The sequence below is a fragment of the Chionomys nivalis genome, chromosome 3 (genome assembly GCF_950005125.1).
Source record: "Chionomys nivalis chromosome 3, mChiNiv1.1, whole genome shotgun sequence".
Classification (NCBI taxonomy): domain Eukaryota; kingdom Metazoa; phylum Chordata; class Mammalia; order Rodentia; family Cricetidae; genus Chionomys; species Chionomys nivalis.
Window position 1 is genome coordinate 40,757,690 of NC_080088.1, and position 27,041 is coordinate 40,784,730.

The 27,041-nt window shown below is 39.7% G+C and overlaps 1 protein-coding gene across 2 annotated transcripts in view; it reads left to right on the plus strand.

Moving 5' to 3' along the window:
* Gsk3b (glycogen synthase kinase 3 beta) overlaps nucleotides 1-27,041 on the plus strand; it is a 148,905-nt gene that overhangs the window by 56,246 nt on the left and 65,618 nt on the right. For both annotated transcript variants that reach the window (XM_057764199.1, XM_057764200.1), the window contains exons 2-3: nucleotides 849-1,042; nucleotides 14,761-14,844. In XM_057764199.1, coding sequence (XP_057620182.1) covers nucleotides 849-1,042; nucleotides 14,761-14,844 — 278 coding nt within the window. The remainder of the gene's footprint in view (nucleotides 1-848; nucleotides 1,043-14,760; nucleotides 14,845-27,041) is intronic.

The following is a 27,041-nucleotide window of genomic DNA, read 5'->3' on the forward strand; positions in this document are numbered from 1 at the left end:
TTTCAGCACTTGGGAGACAGAGGCAAGTGGATCTCTGAATTTGAGGTTAGCCTGGTCTACAGAGTAAGTTTCAGGATAGCCAGGGCTATACAGAGAAACCCTGTCTCAAAACCCCCACCACCACCACACCCAAAGTTAATTTTCTCATGTGATTATTTTCTCAAAGATATTACATTTAATTTGTTAAAGGGATTAAGATAAAAGCAAAATCTCAAAGTCCTACTTTCCAAAAGGCAGAATGGTCAGAATGGAGTTGTTGTCCTTACATCTTTTTAGTTATCACTTACTTTGTCTTCCAGTAAACAACCTTAGAAAAAAATAAGTTAGAAAGTCAGACCCAAAGGGAGTCCACCATTTGAACTGTGACTTGGGGAGGGTTTAGCTTTGTTGCACTTCTTTATTTATATGGACTCTTGGTATGTGCCCAGGGTGGCATTACGCTTGTGATAACCTTGTCTTGATTCCAGGCATGAGCCATGATGTCTGGCTTCCCACTAGTAGTATTTAAAAATTATTTATTCTTTCCCAGTTTCGCTCACATGCTTCTTTGATCATACCTCCTCTCCCTGTTGTCCTGTTATTCGCCTCTTCCAGACCTTCCCAATGCCATTATTTAATGAGAACAATACATTTGCATTATAGGTGACAGTTTTCAACAAGCCACGTTTTGTATTTAAATGAAGCAGAATGAACTTGTAAATGGATTAAATTACCTGTAGTTAAGCTATCTTCATGCTAATACTTAAATATTTATTTAATATATTTATTTTATAAATTGTTGGCAGTTTCTTTTTTGGTATATTTCTATGCAGTTTTCATTTTTGTTTTAAATCCCTTTCTTCCTGTAGGAGATAAAGATGGCAGCAAGGTGACTACAGTGGTGGCAACTCCTGGACAGGGTCCTGACAGGCCACAAGAAGTTAGTTATACAGACACTAAAGTGATTGGAAATGGATCATTTGGTGTGGTGTATCAAGCCAAACTTTGTGATTCAGGAGAATTGGTCGCCATCAAGAAAGTTTTGCAGGACAAGCGATTTAAGGTAAAACCTGGTGTTTGCATCTTTGTTTCTATATATTTGTTTTTAATTATATTGCTCTTACCCACTGGGCTATATCCCTTCCTTTCCTTTTTCTGTTCTCTGCCCTTTCCCTTCCCCCTTTCCTTCTATTCTCCTCCCCTTTCCTATGTCTGTACAGCCCAGATTGCTCTGAAACTCAAGACACTCCTATGGCTCAACCTGCTCAGGGCTGTGATTACAGGTGACAGACTACAACTGGCTTGGACGTAGATTTCACTGATTAGTCTCTTAACATTGTACTTCCTGAGTGATGAGAACCAGCAGTGTACTTTGTGACCATTTCTTTTTTGTTTTACTGTCTTGTTAAATCTTAAACAACTCCTGGGGTGGCGGTAAAATTGTATCAAGTTATTAGTCGGTTTGGAGAAAAGTATATCTACTTAACAATTTAGTTGGAGATACTCTCCATTTCATTGACTGTAATATTTTTGATTACACTTATTTTAGTTGTATGAATAGGGTTGAGGGGAGACATTTATGCTAGGGGCACGTGTAGAGGTCAGAGGCAAATTGTAGCACTCTTGTTTTTTCTACTTGTGAAACCCGGGGGTTCTCAGGCTTGACAGCAGGCAGTTTACAGAAGGTTCTGGATATTTCATAAAGCTTAGCTAATCCTTATATAGAGTTAGCATCTGTGATATAACATTTCAGGCTTTTTATTTTTATATAAAAAAGAAATGGGTCGGACAGTGGTGGTGCACACCATTAATACCAACACTTGGGAGGCAGAGGCAGCAGGCAGGCAGATCTTTGAGTTTGAGGTCAGCCTGATCAATAGAGTGAGTTCCAGGACAGCCAGGGCTACACAGAGAAACCCAGTCTAAAAAACAAAACAAAATAAAAAAGAAATGACTTTCTAGAGCCAGGTTGGTTAGAGGATAATGACACCCAGGGGATTTAGACGTGCCTACTTGAGTTCTTGGTAGTTGTTGATGAACTTGGCACATTATTTGGGCTACACCTAAACTTTTCCCCTTTGTTGCATTTTTAATTGGAATTCATCAAGCTTATAAATTAGGAAGATCTGGCATTTCAAATGTTGAATTGATAAGAAAAGAAATACCAATTCGTTTAAGTCTACTTTTTATGTCTTTCAGTTTTTCTTACAGGGGCTGTTCTTAATGAGCTTATTCCTGAATATTTGATTGGTTTTGTTATTACCTACTTTTTATCACTTACATACTAAGAAGTGATAGACTAACTTACTCAAGTTCTTTACATTAACTCATCATTATTTGTAGAATTTACTCCTTGTTCTCTTTACCATATACAAATAGTTGAGGCCAAAAATAAAATTTGCTTTGTTGACTGATTTTCTTTTCTTTTTCATAGTAATAATTTCTCTTACAATTTAGAAATCTGTCATTTAATGTAAAAAATTTACATAACTTAGGGATTTATATAACATATTTAGGACTACATTAATGAATTAGGTTTGTTCAGAGGAAAGACTGGATAGATAGGTAGGTAGGTAGGTAGATAGGTAGATAAGTAAATTGGCCTATGTTGCTAGTGGTATTGTGAAGCAATTTGTTTCAGAACAAAAATAGGATGGGAGGTAATACCATAGAGAAAAAGAAAACCAAGAATAATTATCCATATTTTAATAATCAGCAGAACTTATAAAATAATTTCTGATATAGCAGTTCTATTTTAATAGTATTTGACCTAAAATCTGAATGTCCTCTGTTCCCCGCTCCCCATTGAACTGTAATACATTATTTAGTTAAAAATAGTTGTTGTTTTGTAGGGGATGTTTGTGATGTGGGAGTAAACTTTAGCTAGTTACCTAATTGATATAGGAGCCCTTTAATGTTAAGACAAACAGACTGTCAGTTGTTCTGAAAAGTGACTTTTAGTGTTTGAATCTGGCTTTTACAGTTTGAGTATCAGTAAACTGCATTTTAAATTAGTGATCTTAGTTCCATTAACTATTTTAGTTTTCCTTTGCAGTAAGTTATAGGTTTTAAGGCTTTCACTTATAGTTGGGATAAAGAGAAATAGTGGATATGAAATCAGTACTGTTTATTGTGAATATGTACTCCTATCTATAATGTATTTTGAAAGATAAAGAGAGATGTTATCTAGTATTCTTAGGGATTTGAATTACTACATGCTGGTAGTCACATGGGATTTTAGTCTCTCCAGACCCCCCACCCCCACCCCTCACCTTTTAAGGATGTCTTTCCTCTTTGTTGTACTTTTTAAATATATAATCTTATTTTCAGGCAGTTTAAGCCCTGTGAAAAACTTAATTGCTGGTCAAATTGATAGAGAAATAGTCTTTATGTCCTATATAGAAATGTTTATTGACTCATAGAATTTACTTTCTGTTTATAAACTGGAAGCTGAAAGATACATGTAAGAAAAACTGAACATGTAAGAACTGAAGGATTGCCCTTGTAGAGCCACACAATCATACAGGTAGGACAGTCTACCCTGAAGCCTCAGCCCAAGCACCTGAGGACCCCACAGAACCACATACCTCTTCCATGCCTCCCAACTGCACATCTGGTTTCTCAGGATCTACTGTTGCCAACGTTGGGCTGACCAGAGCTTACTCGAGATAAAACAACTAGATTTAGAGAGACCACCAAAAGACAGTAGAGGAGAGGACTAGGAAAAGACATGCTTTGACTCTTGGATATGGTGTTTGTTTGGGTAAATAGCAAACTCAGAAGCCTAGAGATAGAACTTGGAGCTGCCAATAAAAGTCCCACCTCTCCTGTATACTGTGTATGACTAAACTGAAAGAACAGTGATTTCAAGAAAAAGAAAAACATCTAACTAGCAAACTACTTCAGATTCAAACAAGTCCCAGTGCAGAAATGAAACGGACATGAAAAACCAAGAGAACATGTTTTGAAAAAGTTCATCACATAGTAATGAACCATTCAACAGAATGATTATAACTATGGCTGAATAGCTGAAAGAACAACAACAAAAATTTAATGAAATAGAACCCAATTCATGATAGAAAAATTGAATTCAGTAAAGAGAGAGAATTGCGAAAGAAAAGTGAAATGATGTTGGAAATAGAAAACTCCAAATAAAAACCTCAGTAATGAAAGTCTCACCAACAGAAGGCTTACTTGGCAAAAGGAATCAGGACTGGAAGATAAAGTAGAGGAAAGCACGTGAGAAAGTTAAGAAAAGAAAAAAGGAAAGAGCAACATGGGCAAACATTGGGACACATGAAAATGAAAAGACCTAATAGGTGAATCTTGGGCACAGAAGAAGAATACCATGGTAAAGGCATAGAGGTTGTTTTCAATAAAATCTCAAACCTAGAGAAGGGGGTGCACATCCTAGGTACAAGAGACCTAGGAACACTAGATTGACAGGGTTAGAGAAGAAACTCATCAGGACATAGGCATTGTATGCTGCAAAAGAGCAAAGGTCAAATACACACACACAGCCAGAAGGTCCGGGAGAGGTGCATCCAAACTCTGACAGACCACAACTATAAACTGAAACTATTATACCCAACAAAACTATCCACTAAATTTGAAGGAGACATAAATTTTTCTGTGATTAAAAACAGTTTTAAGGAATTTATGACCACTAAGGCAGCTCGACAGAGGATTCTGGAAGGAATACCTCAATCTGAAGAAAAGGGTAAAGACACTGGAGGGCAAAAGGAGTAAATAAGTGCTAGAACAGCTAATTCAAAGACGTCTAAGGAAACAACACAGAATCTACAAAGTGGTAGGTAACACATCTCTCAATGAGAACTCTTAATGTAGACTAGCAAATTGGATTAGAAAACAGAATCAATTTTTGATGCTTCCAAATATACATCATTATCAACAGCTGATACCACATTAGAGGAAAACTTGACATAGATTTTGTATCTAGAATATACAAAGTACTGACAAAAACTTAACATCTAGAAAACCCAGTTAAACCTGGATGGTGGTGGCACACGCCCTTAATCCTAGCATTCAGGAGGCAGAGGCAGGTGGATCTCTGAGTTCGAAGCCAGTCTGATCTACAGAGCTAGTTCCAGGACAGCAAGGGCTACACAGAGAAACCCTATCTCAAAAAACCAAACAAACAAATCCCCAGTTAAAAATTGGGGCATAGAACCAGGCGGTGGTGACGCGACGCATGCCTTTAATCCCAGCACTTGGGAGGCAGAGGCAGGTGGATCTCTGTGAGTTCGAGACCAGCCTGGTCTACAAGAGCTAGTTCCAGGACAGGCTCCAAAGCTACAGAGAAACCCTGTCTCGAAAAACCACAAAAAAAAAAAAAAAAAAAAAAAAATTGGGGCATAGAGACTTGTCTTGGTGTGGTGCATGCTTTTAATCCAATACTGGGAAGGTAGAGGCAGGTGGGTCTCTGTGAGTTCCAGGATAGCCAGAACAAGGTAGGGAAAGCCTGTTCAAAGAGCCCACAAAAAAGTTGGGGATGGGCATGGAAGTAAACAGAATTTTCAGAAGAAAAAAGACAACTGGCTGAGAAATACTTTTTTAAAATGTTAAATATCCCTGCACCATCAGGAAAATTCAGAATTAAACTATGAAATTTCATCTTACCCCCATCAGAATGTCTAAGATAGTTTTTTTTTCTAAAAACAACAACAAATGCAGATAAAGATGTTTGTAGCAGTACAAACTGGTGAAATTAGTGTGACATTTCCTCAAAAAGCTAGAAATAGATCTACCACACTGTCTAGCAATGTCATTCTTAGATATATACCCTGTCCAGCTATGTCCTTCTTGGATATATACCCAAAGCACTCTTCTACAGAGATGCTTTCTCATCCGTATTTAATATTATTTTTCTTTTTGTAATAGCCAGGGAGTTGAAATAGCCTAAATGTACACCAGCTGATTTATGGATAATGAAAATGTGATATACATTTACATAGTGGGATCCTGGGAAAACAAAATCCAGATAAACAGTCATTCTGAGTGAGGTGACAGACCTGGAAAGATAAACGTTGCACGTGTTCTCAACTACCAGGGCTACAGTTTTAAAGTAAACAGACTTTCCCTCCCCAACAGTTTTCAGTTGCCTATTGCTGGGGTGGAACTACATGCCCACCTTCTCCCTCCATGTTGAGAGCCCTGGTAGTTGACCACATTCCAGTGGAAGGCCACATATCCAAGAGTAGCATGTGGGAAACACCAAATATTTGTGGAGGAAAGAAAAGGATGGTGGTGAGACGGGGGATAGAGAGAGACACAAAAATTGGATTGGAATGGAAGGAGGAGGTAGATCTGGGAGATGTAGAGGGAGGTGAATATATTCAAAATACATTGTAGAGAATTCTCATGTAACTCATTTTAAAATAAAGGGAAGGGAGCAGGCTGTAGTCGAGCACGCCTTTAATCCCAGTACTAGGGAGGCAGAGGCAGGCGGATCTCTGAGTTCTAGGCCAGCCTGGTCTACAGAGTGAGTTCCAGGACAGCCAGGGCTACACAGAGAAGCCCTGTTTTGAAAAAACAATAAAGTGACAAAAAATAGAATAAAGAGAGGAGAATTTCTTAATATTGGACTTAGCCAACTTGTAAAAATGTGATTTAATAGAATTTGAAATTAGAAATAAAAAATTACAACTTTGTCTGACAAAATCAAGTTTGAGGGAGTAGGTATCATCAGTAAAAATTGGGTATCAAGAATTTTTCTTATTTCTAGAGTAATGGTAAACTGTGGGCCTGCCTCTAGTTTTTGTAAATAAAGAATAAAGTTGTATTAGAACACAGTTATGTCCGTTCTTTTCCATTTTGTTGATAACTGCAGAGTTGAGTAGTTGGAGCAAAGTCCATATGTTCTGCCAGCCTGAAGTGTTTCCCATCTGGTCCTTCATAGAAAACACTCGTCGACTCTTGTTTCAGGCTGTTAGTTTTGCGGTTCTCTTACAACTTCTATCATTTTTTTCCTCGTGTGTGGTCACTTATGCACCTGGTGTAAATATGTCTCAGAGCTCTTTTCTGAATACCAGGAAGTTTTACGGGGGTGCTGTGACACCGCTGTTGAGTTCTCTAGTTGTATTTTGATGTTGTTTTAGACTTTTCGTTTTCTAATTAGGTGTCCAGGCAAGTCTGGGGATCTTTTATAATTTTATACACATTTGTGTGTGCTTTTGTGACTTCAGGAGCCATATAACTCTCTTGCTGAGGACAGAGGGCACATTTAGGCTTTTCACCTTCAGGTAGCATATACCAATGTGAACTCTCCCCTTCTGTATCCTAAAGCCCTTTCAGGAAAAAAAAAAAAAAGCCATGTTAGTAAGAAGCCTGCAAGATTGCCTTCTCTTTCCACCTAGCCATTGTTAATCTGCCTCTTAGTCCTTGGTTTCCTATTCCCTTTTTAGTGTTTCCCCTCACTGCAGTCCTGGTTTTCTTTCTTTCCCTTGTCCCTTTAATAACCCTTTTCATAGCTGGTAATCTTCCCAAAACAAATCTATTACTCAGAACACACTAGTGGTTCCTCGTGGCTTGCAATATTTAAGAATTTTATCTTTGTATATTAAGATGTTTTCTCTGGCAGGGTTGCAGAATTTTATAAAATAATTACCAGGTCTCTCTTTTCTCCTTTCTCTTACTGTTCTATTGCCATAATAAGGGACTATGACCAAGGCAATGCATAAAATAAAGAATTTATTTGGAGCTTACAGTTTTAGAGGCTTAGAGTCCATGACCATCATGGGGGGGAGCATGGCAGCAGGCCAGCAGGCAGGCGTGGCACTGGAGCAGTAGCTAAGAGCTTACATCTTGAGCCACAAGCACAAGGCAGAAAGAAAGCTGACTGGGAATAGCATGGGCTTTTGAAACCTCAAAGCCCACCTTGCTCAGGGACAGATCTCTTCCAAGGCCACACCTCCTAATTCTTCCCAGAGAGTTTCAGCAACTGGGGACCATGTCATCAAACAAAAGTCCATGAGTGCCATTCTCATCCAGACCCACACTCCTATGTTCACTCATATACAAAGACAGCAGCTTGTTAGTAAGCTAAAGTCCATCACACTGTGCTAGATGCTTGGGTTTGCCCACTCATTAGTGCATCATTCTGCAGAGACCCTCAGTTCTGATATAGGTGAGCTGAAAACATTTGTTGTGCACTTGGAGTTATTCTGCTATTTAAAAAGCCATTGTGGAGTGTTTGGGTGGCACCTATTGTTACTATGGACGGGGATTAAACTGGTTCAGCTCTTTGGATAACATTCATTTTTTTACAGAAGTTACATTTAGGGAAAGTAGTCTTAAAAACAAAATCTTTGAGGTGAATCCTATTTTGCAGACTTTGGTGAAGAAAGGAAAGATGATCGGCAGACGTATGCGCCTACTTGACACCCACAGTTGTAAGCTTGCTGGCTGTTTCCTCACCTAAAAGTTAACTTGCTTCAGGTTTTACATAATGGTTCCGAAGTAGCTCCAGGAATTCTTGGCTCTATGGCTTTCAGAAACAAGCCAGACAACTCACCCACTACCTCCACTCCCAGTGTAAGTTGTCAGGTATTATAAAAATGAACAAAAATAACCTTTGTTTGTTAGTTTTTGTTGCCCCAACAAAAACACAGAAATTAAAGAAAGGAAAGACTCTGGCTTATAGTTTTAGCAGGATCTATTGTTCCTAGGCCTGTGGCTCGATAATATAGCACAAGAGTGTAACGGCCTGGAAGCCGAGAGAATGCAGGAAGGGACTGGGGACAAGTGCACCTCTCCAGGGCACACTCCCAGAAAGCACCTTTCCCCAGCTAGTCCCCTCCTAATCACAGCATGAATCCGTTAAGGATCAGTCCTCTGATGAGTCCAAAGCCCTTAGGATTCAGTCACTCCTAGTGCTTGAATTTGCCAGCTGTGGATCATGACTTTAACTTACGTGTTTTATAGGGAATATATCTAAACCATAGCAGTCCTTTTAGAGATATATGTATTCTAATGACCTTTTTATGAAAATGAGGAAAAAAACAATTTTTGCTTAAATTGTGTTCTTCAGGTTTTTTTCAGAGAAATTATATCTTGAGTAGCTAGCTTTTAAAAAAATAAACGGAGTTTATTACAATTGTAAGACTTCATTGTGTATGTATGAGTCTTCTTGCCTTCCCTCCCAGTTCCCTTCTCCATGCTGGTTGACCAGCAAAGGCAGCAACTCAATTTTTGCTCCTATGGAGTTTTTAGATAGTTGCTAAGGCAGAGCGTATGTTGGTCATTACAGACAATACCTGAATTCTGTAAGCTTTGGGATACTTTATTTTCTATAACACCAGTGACCTGTAGTTGTAAGAATACATGCAGAAATACAATAAACATGAAAATATTTTTTAAATACTATAAGAAGAGTCTGTGTGCTGAAACAGCTGAGGATGGCCCGAAGCTGGTGAAGGAAGTGGGGCTTGTGTAGCGAGTTTCGTTAGGTGTGCGTAGCAGGAAGGTTCAGGTCATTCCAGTAATAGTGTGATCAGTGGTCTCTGTTGTGAGCAGGTAGCCTTGCCACTTTGGTATGCGAAGCAAAATTTAGGTCTAAGGTAGAGCACACATTTAATGCGTAGGTGGGTTGTTTGGGTAAGGAGAAGTCATTACAGAGTGAGTTGGCACTGGCAGAAAACAGGTCTCCCTCTTCTAGATTACAATATCCACAAGTGTCCTCATTTTTTTTTTTTTTTATTTTCGAGACAGGGTTTCTCCGTAGCTTTTGGTTCCTGTCCTGGAACTAGCTCTGTAGACCAGGCTGGCCTCGAACTCACAGAGATCCGCCTGCCTCTGTCTCCCGAGTGCTGGGATTAAAGGCGTGCGCCACCACCACCGCCCGACAAGTGTCCTCATTTTCATAAAAAGGTCATTAGAATACATAGCTTGTTTTTTATTTCTTTTGCTTTGAAATGATCTGTGTGTTTCAGTTTAAACTGTATCTCCTATAGATAAATATATTTACATCTTAAAAATACCCAGTTCTAGTCTGGTGGTGGTGGGGCATGCCCTGGCTTACAGAGCGAGTTCTAGGACAGCCAGGGTTACACAGAGAAACCCTGTCTCAAAAGCTAATAAAATCTCCAGTTTGGCAATCTCTGCCTTTTGGTCATGTACTTAATTCATTTATAATTTATGTAATCTCATATAAGGAGTTACTGGTACCATCTTGTAGTTTCTATCTCATGTTGGTTTGTCTCTCCCTTCTAGAACTTTCTGGCTTATTTGTCTTTAACAAATGCATTTTCCTTATTTTTGACAGTTTGCTACATGTATGTATTAAAGTCTAGCAAGTCTTTCGCCCACCCCATTACTCATCCCTCCCTTCTTGTGTAGCCCTCCTTTTCCACAGAGGTCCCGCTCTGCCTGTCATGTCGTGTGTGCTACCCACTGCATTTAGTTAGGATTGCCGACATGAGCACATGGGGAAGATTTCACTGGAGCATGGGCAGAAATTATCAGCGGCACAGGAGAAAGTGACAGTTCTTCCTTCAGCCAGCAGTAGCTGTCAGGAGTCCCTTAAGGATGGGTGGGGCCTCCTGAGAACTCCTTTCCTTCCCTATCCCAATCCAAATGGAAACTTTTAGTGCACTGTGTTAGGTTTTTCATTGCTCTGACTAAATATCTGGGGGAAAGAGAGAGAGAACGGGTTTATTTTGGCTTGTAGTTTGAGGGTGTAGTCCATTGTGGTGGGAAAATATGGGGCAAGAGCTGTTTTAGGTGTGGCGGGGCTGGGCACATGTGCCTCAGTCAGAAGCAGAAAGACATAGACACTGGCGCTGCTTTCCTTCTGCTCATCAGACAGCCTAGGAGCCTAGCCCCTGGAATGGTGCTGTCAGCATTTAGTTCGGGCCTTGCCACTCTCTGCCATCTCTCAAACCCCTTGCAGACATGCCACAAGTAGACTCTTAAGCTCAAATCTTTAGTGGTGGTTCTGGGGATTACACTCAGCACTTCAATTTATGACAGTCTGTGTCAGCTTAATGCTGCCTTTATTCCAGTAAAATACAGCTCAAATATAGCCTCATTTCCCTTCTTTTGTGCCATTACTGTTTTATGCAATATATTATGTTATGGCTTGTATTTTATTTTTTGATGAAATTAAAGAAAGTGAATACGTGTGTACATTATGATTAGAATAGCTGCTTTATATTCATTGCTGAATGCATTTTGTTCAGAGCCAGTCTGTTGGGTTTTTTTTTTTTAGCACAAATATCAATTTTTCCTGTTGTTTATATGCCTTTACAATTTAAATAGAATAGTTTTTATACTGTGGAAACTCTAGAGTCTGATTTTTTTTAAAAAGATTCATTTATTTTTATTTTCTGTGTATTATGAGTGTTTTGCCTGCATTAGTATGTGCCCATTGAGTGCCCATAAAGGCAAGAAGAGGGTGCTGAATTCCCTGGAACTGTTGGGTGCCACCTTATGGGTGCTGGCACCCAAACCTGGGTCCTGTGCAAGGTCACCAAACATCTTAACCACTGTGCCTTCTTTCCAGCCTTTGGAATTGGATTAAAAAAATTATTTTTGTATTTTATGTGCACATTTTGCTGTTTAAATGTCTGCATCATGTATGTGCCTAGGGCCTATGGAGGCCAGAAGAGCGTGTTCGATATCCTGGAACTGGCGTTACCTGTAAACTACCATGTAGGTTCTGTGGCATTACCTGTAAACTACCATGTAGGTTCTGGGAATCGAATCAGGATTCTGTGCTCTTAACCACTGAGCCATTGCTCCAGACCTGGAGGTGGATTTTTTAAAACCTGTGTGATTGTTTTAGAGTATTTTTTTTATTTTATTAATCTGTTACCTGGTTGTAGTCTATAGAGTTATTTTCATAGTAATTAGCTTTTTAGTTCTGTGTTAAAAATTAATTTCTTGGCACAGTTAATAAGTTATGTTATTCATGAGAGGTTATGTTTGTAGTTATAAAGGTTCCTTGTTTTTTTTTTTTTTTGTTTTTTTTTTTTTTTTGGTACGTAGTGTATGCGTGAGTTGAACAACACATTGAGTTGCTCGCATTTTCCCCGAGGTTACTCTGGGTCTTCAGGAAAGCAGTTCGCAGGTGTTTGGGGAGAGTGGGTTTTCTGACCTTTCATAGCTGGAGCTCCGCTGAAACTTTCTCGTCCTTAATATCCTGTGCCTCCTACACGTGCTTTAATTCCGCCTCATCAGTCTGTGTCATCATTGCTGTTCTGAAACCAGCACCTTCCATTAGCCGTATTGCCAGTTTTCTGCTTCTGTCTTAATGCCTTAACACCCTTTAATAAAAACGATGCCTTTTAAAAAAGCTCCTTCATGTCTCCAAGGTAGATTCTTTTCTTTCTTCGCTTAAAATTCCATTATTCCTTCCTTTCTTTTTCAAGATTCCTCCTGCCCCCCATTATTTAAACATATTCTGTTCAATTTTTAGAACACTCTTTTGGAATGGTTATGTCAGCTCATAACTTCACCTGTCAAAATCTCTATTGACTTTCATTACATTTAAATTGAATTTCTCACCATGGCTGAAGAGGCTTTATTCCTCTTTGCCCCCTACTATTTCTCTTTGACCTTACTCCCCCTACTCTCATACTCTCAATGATGCCACCGTCTTATCTTTCTAGCTCTTTCTGGAACATCCAAACCTATCCCCAAGGTTCTTCATAACTGCTGTGTTGTTTGCTAACAGCTTCAAATATGTCTTAGTTACAGTTCCTGTTTTGCAATAAAATACTCTGACAAGAAAAACTTCAGGGAGAAAGAGTTTCCTTTGACTTAAAGTTCAAGTGTACAGTTCATCTTGACTGGCAAATCCTTGTGGAAGGGGTGACATATTTCACCCACAGCCTGGAAGCAGAGAATGGTAATGGTAGTGTTGTTGAGCTAGCATTTGCCTTCTATTCAGTCTAGGGAACAAGCCCAGGGAGCAGTGCCATGGACTTCAGGGTGGGGTCTTCCTGCCTCGGTTGGCCTGATCATGATCTTGAATCACAGGTGTGCTAGAGGCTTGTCTCCTAAGTCACATTGATGGACAGGAGTCCCTGTGTGTTCCTACAGAGTTCCCCCTCACACCTTGATCTAAAATATCTATTATCTATAGCTAGTAAATTTGACATTTTAACAATTTTTTAATTGATTCTTGGGGAATTTTATGTCATATACCCTAATTCTGCTCGTTTCCTAGTCCCTCTATATTCGTCCCTCACCCCTGTAGCATCCACCCCCAAAAGAAATTTTAAAAAATATAAATTCAAAACAAAACAAAAACCCACTTCACTCGTCAGTTCCTACACACATTTTTCTACACTCATTGAGCTCAGAAAGCTGCTAAATTGACCACACAGGTGACAGATAATTGTACCTTTGATCAAAACTACTACCCAAATAAAGAGGACTTAAATATCATGGGTGTTTGTGGGGTGTGTGTGTGTGGAGGGGGAGAAGGCAGTGAATAGAGGGGAGAGAGACTGGAGAAAACCTTGAGTGTCTTTTACCATTCTCCCTCTTCTTGCTGGCTCCTCGCACAGGCCGTGGCCTACTGAGGGAGGACTCGCGCTGAGCTGGGAGCACCCTGAGCTGGTGACGGCAGTAGAGCCTGGGGTTCTAAAACCAAACGTTGGGCGCCAGATGAAGCCGCAAAACAGTCCCACACCAGTTGAGAATTATGGATAATAAGAAGGGTTATTTTTTTTTTAAGGAGAAAAACTTACAGATCACCGTCCCAAACAACAGTCCTCTTGTCACAGACAGCAAACAGAGTCTAACCGTCCCAACGGGGCCAGCATGGTTCTGCTCCTTTTTTAAAGTATAAGAGACCACGCCCCAGTGGGCTGGTATCTTAAGGTTATTGGCTGAAGGAGCAGAGTGTGCTCTCGCAGCTCAGGGTCTCTCATGAACCTGAAATACTAAGTGTGTAGGTTAGGCTGATTGACCAAGTAAGCGTCTAGGATCTGCCTGCCTTTACTTATGAGATCTGAGATTATAGGCATGCATGGTCCCATGGGGCTTTTTCTGGAAGTTGGACATTGAAAACCAGGTGTATGTTTGTCTAAGAAATCTATCACCCAATGAGTCAGCTTATGCTTATTAAATTTCCATATTTTAAAATTCCCTTTGGGTATAGCCATAACCCAAAGGTAAAACATGAGCTCATACACAATAGACCCTTAAGTTTTTTGAGAATAGTTTTGTTTATTTCTTTGTCCATAATATTGAACAGTGTGTGGCACAGAATAAATGTGCTGCACTTGTAGACCAGCAATGCTCCCTCCCTGTGGAGTTGGTGTATCGATACTCAGCTAGAAAAGAGCACCTTAGTGAGAGCACGAGAATGGCAGTAGTTGTCTGTCGAGTGCATTTCAGACACGAGACTTCACTGAACATTGATTTGCCTGATACTTATAAAAACCGCCCTATCAGAGATCATTTAGGGAATTTTGTGGTCCTGTAATATTGGAGTGAAATCCAGACCTTAATTTCTGCATTTGTTCTACTGATGAGTAATGGCAGATGACTCATTTCTGAAAATGGTCTTTCTCTTTTCCCTCCTTTTTATTTTGTAGGTAGTGTATCCCAATTGGCCTTGAACTCATGGTCTTCCTGCCTCCACCTCAGGAGAACTGAGATTACAGTTGCGTGCCACTGGGTGCCTGGTTTGCCATACATTTTAACAGCATATTCAGAGCCTGTTTCTATGCTTAATGTTATTTTAGAAGTACCTTGGTCATTATGATGAGTAGCTGTTATTCTTAATTATTGCATGTGCTTTTTTTGCAGAACCGAGAGCTCCAGATCATGAGAAAGCTAGATCATTGTAACATAGTCCGATTGCGGTATTTCTTCTACTCAAGTGGTGAGAAGGTAGGTGTGAAAAAGTGTGAACTGACTCTTCTGTTCTTCTAGAAATAACCCCTCCATCCAACAAATCGCTTTGCTGATTGATTAGAAGAATTCAGATACAAACCACAGTGATTCTGAACTGAAGAAACAGTCCTAGGGTATTGTTGATTATAATATGAAATAGCTGATGAGAAAATGAACTTTAAGGAATCTTCCTGGGATTGCTGGGAGACAGCCTAGCAGCTCCTGTCGCACCAGCGTGAGGGCCTTAGTTCAAGTCTCCAGAGCACACAGATAAAACTTGACATGGCTGCTTGCACCTACAGTTCCAGCTCTGTGGGGGCGTGGAGAAAGACAGATTTGAGGGCTTGCAGACTGCCAGCCTAGCGTGAGGTTCAGTGAGAGAACTTCTTGTCTCAGGGGAATAATAATAGAGTTGGACACTCAGTGTCCTCTTCTGGCCTCCTCACATAGGCGTGGACTTACGTTCTTGCACACATGAATGTACACACACATACCACAATTTTAAAAAAAAAGCAAATTTTCTGAGCTCACTGCAGTAGCATATGTCTATAACCTCAGCACTTGAAACATTGAGAAAGAGGTCATCCAGTGCGATAGAGACAGCCCAGTCCTCAACCCTAGTCATTACCATCATCATTGTGGAACCTTGGGTGCGGCGATAGCCCAAGCGTCTAGGACTGCTCAGGATGGGAACTACTGGAGAACTGCCATAAAACCCCAACCCCTTAAAAATGGAGGGGAAAGAATTTTCTACTTTAAAGTAAACATGTCTTCAGTTCTCACACGCGATTATATCTTTTACTGATATTTCTGTGTTCCTTATGTGCTTATGAACCTCTGATAGTTCATCTGCTTAGTAGAGGAAGGAAAATTATGCTCTTATGTTAGTTGGAAGTTGATTAGAAGAGGAAGATAAGTGGGGGTGGAGGACTTTGCTTAGCCAGGGCCAGAACTGTGAAACTCGATGCAAATAGTCACTGTTTGTGCTAGCATTTAATTCTCTGAAAGCAACAGAAGGACCCCACCCTCTTCTTTCTCTGGTCTCTTCAGGAGATCTGGGGTACTTACTAGTCTCTTTCTTGCTGCCTATCACTGTCCTCTACACTTTCAGTCTCTAGTGCCCCCCCCCCCCCCCACTGGTTTGAAGTGAAGAAGCAAGGCAAGCAACAATGTAACACAAACAAACAACCTGATTTTTTTAAAAATTAGTCCAAATGAGATCACTTGATATTTTGGGCTTCATATTTTATGCTTGTAATATCTGGTGTTATTAAGCCAATGTTGCCTTTTGACTTCACAGAACATTTCTAGTGTAATCATTATTTAATGATTTTTCATAAAACTGTATTTAGGTCTCCTTAGAAATTTGAGGTGTCTCTCCTCAAACCTATAACGCAAGAAGATACTTGATCCATGTTTGTAATGTCCATGTCTACAGATCTATAATTAATTGCATAACAAATGGTCTAACATCCATAATTAACAATTTTATCTAATAACACTTGTTTCTTAGTTTATTTTGCTTTTAAGATCCGTCTACTAATATTAGGAATTGTAAACTCTTATAAGCATTTGGAATTCTTTTATTTCTAAAGCCAATTGGTTGATATACCTACTTATTTTTTCTTTGTCTTAACCTAGCAAACTGCCACCACTGTTTATTTTGGCGTATCTTTACTTTTTCCTGTCCCTTCACAAATAAGATTAGAGAGCATCTGCTTTGTCCACAGCTTTTTATAATGAATTTTGCATCCTCATGACTTTTTTATTATTAAATACTAGACATTATAATTCCCCAGAGAGGAAAGTAAAGGTCAGAATTATTTGTTTCATGATCTACTAGATAACATATAGATTCATTTGCAAATGCCTCCTTAAAAATTCCCTAAACATTGTGTATTAATTACTTTAATAAGCATAGTTCCCATGTACCAGACATTATTTTAATGCTTTGTAAATGTTAACAAATTTAACTTTTACAAAATTAAAGGACAGAGAGGGAGGCTTACAAGGTACTGAATGGCTGTTTGGGTTTTGGTTTGGCTGGAGGGTCCGTGATCTCCATTGAAAGCTGACTGGCTATTATCTGAGTACCTCAGAGGGAGATTCCCCTCCTTGTTCCTGCCTTTAGTTTTCTGTTTACCATAACCATTCTTATAAATTCTGAAAGGTCTCTACCAAGTTTATTAGAGAAACAATAAATATGTATCTAATAATAAAAGTAATTTTTAACATCATATATTTCAAATTTGAGCACTCTTAATTTTTTCAGAGTAAAATAAAAAGACACTTCTTGGTTTGGAGTAGTTTCCAGCTCCAGATTCTAGGCTTGAGGTTAGATTTGTCGTCTCTCTCTAGATTTATTTCCTCTTATCTCTTTGTTCCTCTTCTTTCTGTTCTCTCTCTCTCTCTCCTTCTAATATTTTTCTGTCTTTGAACCTATATGAATTCTATTATTTGGGCTTCTAAACTTTTGTTAGGTCTTTACCTATATTGGATGTTCTTCCCCCATTTCCAACTCTTTCTAAATCATTGTGCAGATTCCCTATCTAGCTTGAATATTTTTTTATTCTTTCTTTGTATCCTAATACTCTGGGCTTAAAAATTGTTTTAAGATTATATATACATACATATATATATATATTATTTATTATGTATATGGGTGTTTTGCCTGCCTGTGTATGCGTGCTTGTCTGTGCAGTGCTTGTGGAGGCCAGAAGAGGGCGTCAGATATTTGGAACTGAAATTAGACCTGGTTGTGAGTGCTAGGAGCCAAACTCCATTCTCTGGAGGAGCAGGCAGTGCTCTTGACCACTGTATCATCTTTCCAGCACCTATTCTGGACTTTTTATCACTCCATTTTTGGAAAATTATCAAAACAAACCTTCTCTGGCACTGTCCTTTCTTTTGACTTCAGTTTTAATATTCTATCTTTACATGGTTGTATACTTAGTTACATTGAACCTTATTAAACATCGATCTCATTACATCTTGCTCTATTATGTCATAATTTGTGGAGTTATATTTTGTTACCTTGAGCTGTATTATCATTACTCTTGACCTTTTTCATTGTTTTTAACTTTCGAGTTGTTACTAACCTTACACCTTAATTTTTGTCTGGAAGTGCATTTCAGATCTGAATAGCGTTTAAAAGGATTCAAATATTTTTAATGACCAGATTTGAGGATTTATTTTTACTTTGTGTCTGTGGGTATTTTTATCTGTATATGTCTGTATACCATGTGCATGCATTGCCCTGGGAGGCCAGAAGTGGGCTTAATATGACCTGGAGTGGGAGTTACAGAAGATTGTGAGTGACCATGTCACTGCTGGAACCAAACCTGGGTCCTCTGAAGAGCAGCTGGTGCTTCTTTTGCTGAGCCATGTCTCTAGACCCCTGATCATAGCTTAGGAACTTTTCTTTTGGGCAGTTAACTCTCTACTACTAGGGAAATGCTAGCTATTGTAACTAGATGGAGCTGTTCAATCAAGATAGGGATCAGAACTATTAGCTAGGTATTCTTAGTCTTGTTGGGTTATTTTTGCTGTAGTAACTGAAACATGTTGTAATCAACATAGTTTAGGTCACCCTGTAATGTTTTAGGAGCTCTAATCTCTCCCTTGATTGTTACGTTAGGAACAGTGGGAATTTTGGGTGTTTTGAAACCTTAGACTTAACAATTTTGTGAATTCCAAGTCTGTACAATAGGAATTTTCTCCCAATACTTTAGTATTTAACTGTAGAAACCATCCTCATGAAATTGTATAAATTCTGATAGACTAAATGGAGAACAAAGTAGTTTTATGTGGAAACAGCTGTATGCCTGACCTTAGCTACAGCTTACTCTACAGAACTTTGTGAGTTGGGGTAGAATGAACATAAAACCATATTTTGTCTCTGTAGGAGTTCTGGGTTCTGTATAAATTGTTTACTCTTGTCATCTTGCATGCAAAAATATTTGATGTCATGGGTTGTTGAATTGAAGAGAAGAGGTTTCTCTTCTGCTTGTAGAGGAGACTTTGTAGGTAGAAGGATGTCAAGTGGTTTCTTTCTCACTTTTAGGAACTCATGTGGTGCTGAGGTTGGACAGAGTTAGGCTAAGCTTAAATGTTTCTGTCTTCCACTGGCTGTGGGTATGTAACAAGAATCCATTCTGAAAATTAATTATATAATCCTTTTGGAAATGAACTAGATAACCTGCTTCGTAGTTGGAAGTGTTTGTTGGCCTTGCAGTTCTGCCACAGAGAAGCACCACGACTGTGGGCAGATTATTCACTTTTGTTAAGTCTACCTGCTGCTTCTTAACAGTTGGGGCTTTGTAAGGAACATTAATGTTTTTCCATTGCCAATAACACTGGACTGTGATGGACCCCACATGTTAACTTATTATTAGCAAATTGCTACATTTAGTCATAGTGTGAACACCTAGAGGACTTGCTGTCATTAGGTGGTATCATGGGCCTTTCCCCTGTAATTCATAGTTCAAACCGCATGGTGCCCTCTGTGAAGAATGCTGTTGTTATCTTAGTGCTACAGATGCAAACTACACTGAGATAATAGTCTCTGAGTAAATTACCTCAGATTTACGCAGCTACTAAATGGAATTTCAAAGTAAACGTAGGGAGTCTGAATCCAGAATATGAAAGATGCCATATTATTCAGCATAGCATGTGGATTTCTTCAGAAGCTGTGCAATAGAAATGTAATATTTAAAATAGCTTAGTAGTGATGGTTGAACAGGGCAGATTGTAGCAGCAATAATAGTTGTGATAGCAGAAATGATGATGATAGCTAAAATGTGCAAGGTTCTTACTGGATACCACTGCTTTTAGTTTTATTAGAGACTTTACATGTAGCATCTGAAAACTCATTGGATTTCTATTTTTTTATTATGTTCTTTTCTGTCCCTAACATAAGCAATCTTTTAAAACATATGTAACTCATAGTTATCTTAGATTTACTATCATCAGGTGAAAAGGGTTATATGGATCATTGTGTTGAGAATTCAGTGTCTACTCTTAGCAAAAGTGTTATGATCAGTGATCATTGGAGATGGAAATTTCAACTGTTCCAGTGTAAAATTTCAGCAGGTAGCTTTCTGATTGGATCACTTTTCTTGTTTAAAAGGGAAACTTTAGATTTCTTAGACCTCTGAACATAGAGGACATTCTCTTTATTTCCTATATTTATTTACTTTTTATGTATAGGAGTTTTGTCTATGTGTATGTGTGAGATTTGTGTCTAGACCCGTGCCTACAGAGGTCAGCAGTGGCTGTTGGATTCCCCTGGAACTGATGTAGGGATGATTATAAGCTGCCTTGTGGATGCTGGGAACCACACTGTAGGAGCAACATCTGCTCTTACCTGTTGATCCCGCTCTCCAGCCCCAGGTCTTTGGGTCTCCGTGCAGTGGCTGCACTTGTCTCACCTCCTCTGACAAGGCACCTGTATTCTGGTCTTGCACGTTCTCTCCACGTGTGTCGTTTCTCTTTCTATGGAGGCTTTTCGGAATGTCTTCTCTGCACTGTTTCTACTGTTTCATTTATCTCAGTTCATCAAGCATATCCTGCTTATACCTTTAAGTGGTATTTTCTCATATTTTTACCATAATTTTTAAAACTAGATCCTTTTTTTTATTAACTATATCATTTTCAAAAGCATTCCTAGATCTTACTCAGTTTTGTTTCATCAGCACTTACTCTAATTCTTGAGTCAGTTTTAGTTTTGTAGGCGATTTGTTGAAAGCCTTGTAGATAGTCTTAGAAAACCTGAGTGTTATGCTGGGGACGTGGTTCAGTGGGTAAGAGTACTTGCTGTGCGGGAAGCTTGAGAACCCGAGCATAACCACAGTGTCCATAAAAACCAGGCATGGCTATACATGCCTCTAATCCCAGCATTTGTGGGCTAGAAACAGATGAAACCTGGGAGTTATGAGCCAGCCATCCTAGCTGGAAAGGCTTAGTGAGAAACCCTGCCCCAAGGGAGTTAAGGTAGAGCAGGACAGTTAGCACCCCCTCTGCGTGCGTGCACAAACACACCACAATAAAAACCCAAGTGCTAAAATACCTCAGCATAAATAATAGTATTTATTCTTTGAAGTTAGGATTTTTATTAGTAGTAGTAGTAATAGTAGTAACAGCAGCAACAGCAGGTGGTAGTGGTGGAGGTTTTTTGTTTATTTTTAAGACAGGTTTTCTCTGTGTAACAGCCCTGGCTGTCCTAGAACTTGGCTTTGTACATCAGGCTAACCTCGAACTCACAGAGATCTGCCTGCCTCTTACCTCCTGAGTGCTATGATTAAAGGCGTGTACCACCACTGCCTGGCTATTTTTATGTTGTTTTTAAAGATTTATTTAATTTTATGCATGTGAGTGCCTTTACCTATGTGTATATATGTGCATTTATATAGAGAATACTGGTCTGTAGTTTCCTTGTGGTTTGTTGCTGTTGTTCTGTTTTTGTCTTCTTTATTTGTTTTAAACCTGGGCTTTGGTATTAGGATATATTGACTGCATTGAGCTAAGGAATGCTCTGTTCTCTTCTGTATTTAAACTTTTCTCCCTTTCCTTCTTTTGAGCTAGAGCTTTCCTGATCTCAAAACACACGGGCTAAATGGTGTCGTGCCTCGCCTACTGTAGCGTGCTACAGGTACATGATACTGCACTCATTTCCTACTGTAGCGTGCTACAGGTACATGATACTGCACTCAGTTTCCTCTCTTGCTTTTAGAAAAAGAGTTTTGTGCCATTGTTAATTTCTTCTACAGATGGTTTTCAGAATTTACTGTTGAACTCATCTGGTCCTGAAATTTATTTTGTTGGGAGGTCTTCAATTATTCAATCTTGTGTTAGAAGTTCATTAATTGATCTTGAGTTAGTTTAGTTATTTTTATGCTCCAAGAGAAGTGCTCTATTTCATGCAGACTATCTTATTTGATAGCATTAAATTCATAGTTTGCCATAACTTTCTTTTGGGGGTAGGGGTTGGGGTTTTTCCAGGCAGGGTTTCCCCATCTGGAACTCACTCTGTAGACCAGGCTGGCCTCAAACTTAGAGATTTGCCTGCTTCTGCCTCCTGAGTGCTGGGATCAAAGGTGTGAGCCACCACTGCCCGGTCATTATTTATTTGCTTGTTTTTAATTTTTAGTTACTCTTTTCTTTTTTTCTTTGTTACTTTAGCTGTTTTAATTTTTCCAATTAGGAAAAACAGTAAAATAAAGCTTAGACTGGGGAGTGCTTGCAAGGACCTGAGTTAGTCCCCCAATCCACGTTTACGTAGTGACACATGTGTAGTTGGACACACACAGATGGGTTCTTGAGGTCCCCTGGCCAGTTAGACTGGACTCTAGATAAAGTTCCAGGCCAGCGAGGGGCCTGCAAGTGGCTCCTAAGGAATGACACCTGAGGCTGTCCCCTGGCCTCCACACACGCACATGCGCGCACACCCTTCTTTCCCCCAGCCCAGTTTCTGTTTGTTCATTCTGTAGTTGTTGATTCTCTATTTTATTTATCTCTACTTTAATATTTAAAATTGCTTTACATTTAGTTTTCTTTTTTCCATAAGTCTCAAGATGGGGTAGGGTGGGGTGGTGAGTGTGTGAGAGGTGTGTGTGTGTGTGTGTGTGTGTGTGTGTGTGTGTTTGCATGCACCACAGCCTGAGTGTAGAGGTCAGAGAACAGCTTGTGGGAGTCAGTTCTCTCCTTCCACCATGTGTTCCAGGATTGAACTCAGGTCATCAGACTTGGTGGCAAGCACCTTCCTTACCAGCTGAGCCATCTCGCCAACCCTTCTTCTGTCTTTGATGGCTACTATCCATTGTGGCTGGAGAAGGTATTTCATAAGACTTCTCTCCTTTTCAGCTTACTGAGCACTGTTTTGTGGCTTACTGTGGTCTGTCCTGTGTAATGCCCCACATCTGCTTGGGAAGAATGAATTGCTGTGTAGGGTGCCGTATTCAGTGCACTTGGTTCTGTTTGTTATGACGGGTGGTATATTACAGTTTCCAGCAGTTCCTGTCTATGTTTGTGGCTGTGTCCTTTGCTTGTACATACATGTGGAACTGTTACATCTTGGTGAATTGACCCTATCCATAACTGATGCTCTAAGGCCTGCTCTTGCCACTACGCTGGATTTATAGTGCTTATCTAGTCAGCAGTGCATTGTGGCTCTGCTGTCACAGCCAGTCCTAGCTGCCTTACCAAGGTTTATCAGTATTTAACTTTTTTCTTTTGATTTATGCCTTTAGATCAGTTTCTATATACTAAATTATTTTATCAGTTAGGTGTTTTTATGTGAGGAACAAAATCTCCTGAGATAGAAAATCTGCTGTCCCAGAAGTCTTCTGTCCTTTCTGTCCCTTCCTGACTCCTAGACTTCCTTCTACACTTCGCTCTTGTCCTATTTGAGAAATTGCTTTGCTGGGTATAAAAGATGAACAAATAGACGCTTCCAACTGTAGTGGCTCCAGGCTGTACTACAGTGATATCGTGGCTGCCATCATTTTAAAACAGCAAGCACAATAAATTAGAAGCCTATACTAACACATTATAAAACATACCAAAATATTTTAAATTATCAATGAAAATGATATGAACATTTTCTTTTAATGTGTTATGATCTGTAAAGTATTTCCAAGATTTTTCTTCTTTATAAAATATTTAGCTGTAATTGTGCCTCTAGAAATATGACAGTGTTGTAAGCTTTGTAACTGGGAAAGTCAATCTAGTGTGATCAGAATTTACTCTTTTTTTTTATAGTTATAACCATATGTATTGGTTAATTTTATGTCCGCTTGACACAAACTGGAGTCATTTGGGAAGAGAGTTTCCATTGAGAAAATGCCTCCCTAAGTCTGGCCTGTAGGCAAGTCTGTGAGGCATTTCTTAATTAGTGTTTAATGTGGGAGGGCCTAGCCCACTGTGGGCAGTTCCAAACCTGGGCAAGGAGTCGTTTGCTGTACAGAAAGCAGGCAGAAGAAGCTGCATCTCTCCATGGTCTCTGCATCACACTCTGACTTTTGAGTCCTGCCCTGACTCCCACAGCAGTGGAGTGCAACTTTTGGAGTTGTAAGCTGAAATACACCCCCCCCCCCGTTGCTTTTAGTGTTGGTGTTTTATCAAAGCAATAGGATCCCTAAGATTTTATACATGCGGTCTTAGATATACACTCATCTCTAAGGTCTTCATTCCTTTTCTACTACCCGGTTTGGATTCTTACATTTTCATTTTGTTGATATTGTATAAATGTCGAGGTATAAACACAAAAGTACATGATAGCACACATCTGTAGCCTTAGTATTCAGATAGCCGAGGCAGAAAGAGGAGGAGTTCAAGGACATCCCGGTCAAAGCTTGAGGGTTCAAGGCTAGCCTGCACTATGAGAGGTCCTGTCTCTCAGGGGGTTCGGAGACTACAAAAATGTTGGGCATTCTCTGGGCCAGTCCATTGCATGTGGTGCTAACCCTGGTCCTGGAGTGTATGAGAAAAACTGAGCCAGCCAGTTAGCAGGCTTCCTCCTGTCCCCTGCCCTGAGTTCTGCCCTGACTTCCCACAGTGATGGACTGTGACCTGAGAGTTGTGAACCGAAACCCGCTCATCGCTCCTCAAGTTGCTTTGATGGTAGGCTTATGCCAGTGGCAGAAAGCTAAGACATAAGGCATGTGGATTATTCTTAATTCCTTGCTCCTCATAAATAAGTCAGCTTGCCCATACATAAGGGACCACACACAGGTACACAATAGTTTTAGTGGATGGTTCCAAGAAATGGTGTTGGTAAGTCCCAGCTGCTTCTGTGTAGCTTCACTTTTGCTTGAGTGCATTAACTCACTGACTTCTCACAGGGTTCCATGGTCAGACTTAGCAGGCATGTGGCCATGCAGATATGAAAGGGACCTTTTCTAGTTCCTAACTTTCTCAAATTGAATTTTTCTTTCTCATTTGAGAAGTGAAAAATTGTATCTTTCTCATTTGAGAAGTAAAAAATTATATCTTTATTTTGTTACTGGAAGGATGAGTGAAGCTGAGCATTTTTCTTCAGTTTTGATGTTTGTGTTTCTTATTGTCTGCAAGTCAGTCCATTAAATAAAAATGAATTGGTTCTTTGTCATGTGTAGTAGGGATCCCTTTCCTCAAAATGATCATTTGTGGTGGGGGCATGGTTTGTGTGTTTTGCTTTGGTTCTAAGCATAATTTTTGTATTTGTGTGTAATTAAATTGTCTCCCCCCATCCCTTTTGAGACAGGTTTCTCTAGCTACGTAGAGAAATGAGTATGATGCTAACCTCAAATACTCAGAGATTCTCTCTGGCTCCTGGGTTTTGGGATTTGCCCTTTCTTAATGTCTTAGAGCTGCTCCGTCCTTCAAAGTTTACTTGTAAGTTAATTTCTCCCCATAAGAAAGTTTTGGTAATTTTGATACTTACTTTTAGATGTTTGTCTTTTGTTTGTTTGGTTTTGGTTTTTTGTTAGATGCTTACCTTGTATTTAGTTTATTTTCTGTGCTGTTGTAGAGTACCCTAGCAGAAACAACACAGGGGAGAAACACTTTGTTTTGATTTCAGTTCTAAAGGGGAAGCTGTCCACTTTGCCCAGGAAAGTGTTGGCACTAGGTGGCTGTCTGGTACGTAGGAAGAAAAGGGATTGCATTTTATCTCCACACAGAGAGAGACCAGAAACTGGGCTTAGGCTACTTAGCCTCCAGCTCTGCTTCTGGTGAAGGTACTTTCTCCACCAGCACTCCGCCTCCTAAAGGTTCCATAACTTTACTAAACTGTGCCACAGCTGGAGACCAAGTGTTCAAACACTTAAGCCTGTGGGGGACATTGCTCATTCAAACTACAATGCCTTCTTTCCCTTTGGAAGCTTCCCTTTGCACAGCTTCCCAAGCCAAAAGATTGTCCATCAATCCTTACTGTTGCTCTAGTGCCTGTCTTGTGCTAGCCCTGTAACCCATCAGGGGAAAGACAACTGCTTACGAGTATTTGCTACCTAAAATTCCATCACCAATTCTGAGAGTGCAGGGCTGCCGTGATGCTGGGTTGGATGTCTTATCATTAAACTCTGATGCGCTACTTTGCTTCCCATGAACGTTTTAGAATGATATTGTTTCTATTTAAAGCTTTGGCCTAAAGCGGTTTTCTTTCCTTCTCATCACCAGTCAACTGGGGACAGAAGCATCTTAATACTGCCTGTTTTACAGTGATAACTGGAGTCTGTCCCTGCTGCTGCCGCCACTGCTGCTAGGTGGTATTAAACTGTGGCATTTAAATGTTCGAGTTGTGTGGCGTAAATATGGGATCCAGAGAAGACTGAATAATCAGTGATGAGGGAGCAACGATGAACTGGGAAACTGAGCCACTGGGAGACCAAGGCTCCATAAATCACACATTATGTAAGCGGGTGCAGTTTCTCAGTGAGATCCACTTTGTGTAGGAGATGCTCTCCTGCAGTGTTGGTCCTCAGGCCAGTGGAAGCTCGGCAGCAGCTCTGGGATTGGTGACTTGTGCGCCTGCATTTGAAGCCATATTTTTGTGTTGTATTTTTGTCATTAGCTTTAAATTTACATCCAATTCCTAAATTTTCTGGCAATTAAAGGAGGTTGTTTTGAGGTTCCAGCAATCCTTGAGTTTCAGGAATTACAAGTGCCAGAAGTGCGGACCCTGGGCCTTCCTTCTTTGTGAAATACTGTCATAAATATGAGTTACCTGAGCAATCTTTACAGAAACCGCCAAATGAAGAGTCACTGAGACTGTGAAATGTCACTTTTCTCTACCTGTGTTCTGGGGTTGAACATCTCACTTCATGTTATTTAATGTATATTAAAACATCAAAACAAAAAAAACCTTATTTAAACTCCACATTTCTCATAGTATAATAAATTGGAGTATTGGCCCTCTAGTAGACATGATTTTACTTACCTCTCTTTGATGCATTCTACTTTGTTGAACCATGCTGCCTAAAAAGGGACTTTTGCCAGTACTTGTAATGAGGCCTGAACTGTACAGAGCAGAGTGGACTTATCTTTATTGGTCAGAGCATAGCACTTCTGCTCAGTCCCGTTGGTTTGATTAGGAGTATCTTGTTGATTCCTGTTCAGCTCTGTCAGTCACACCTGCCATTTACTTTCCAGGTGACTGTCAGGTTTGATCTTGATTTCATCTGGTCTGTCTTTGTATATTGATGCTCTGAATTTTCATT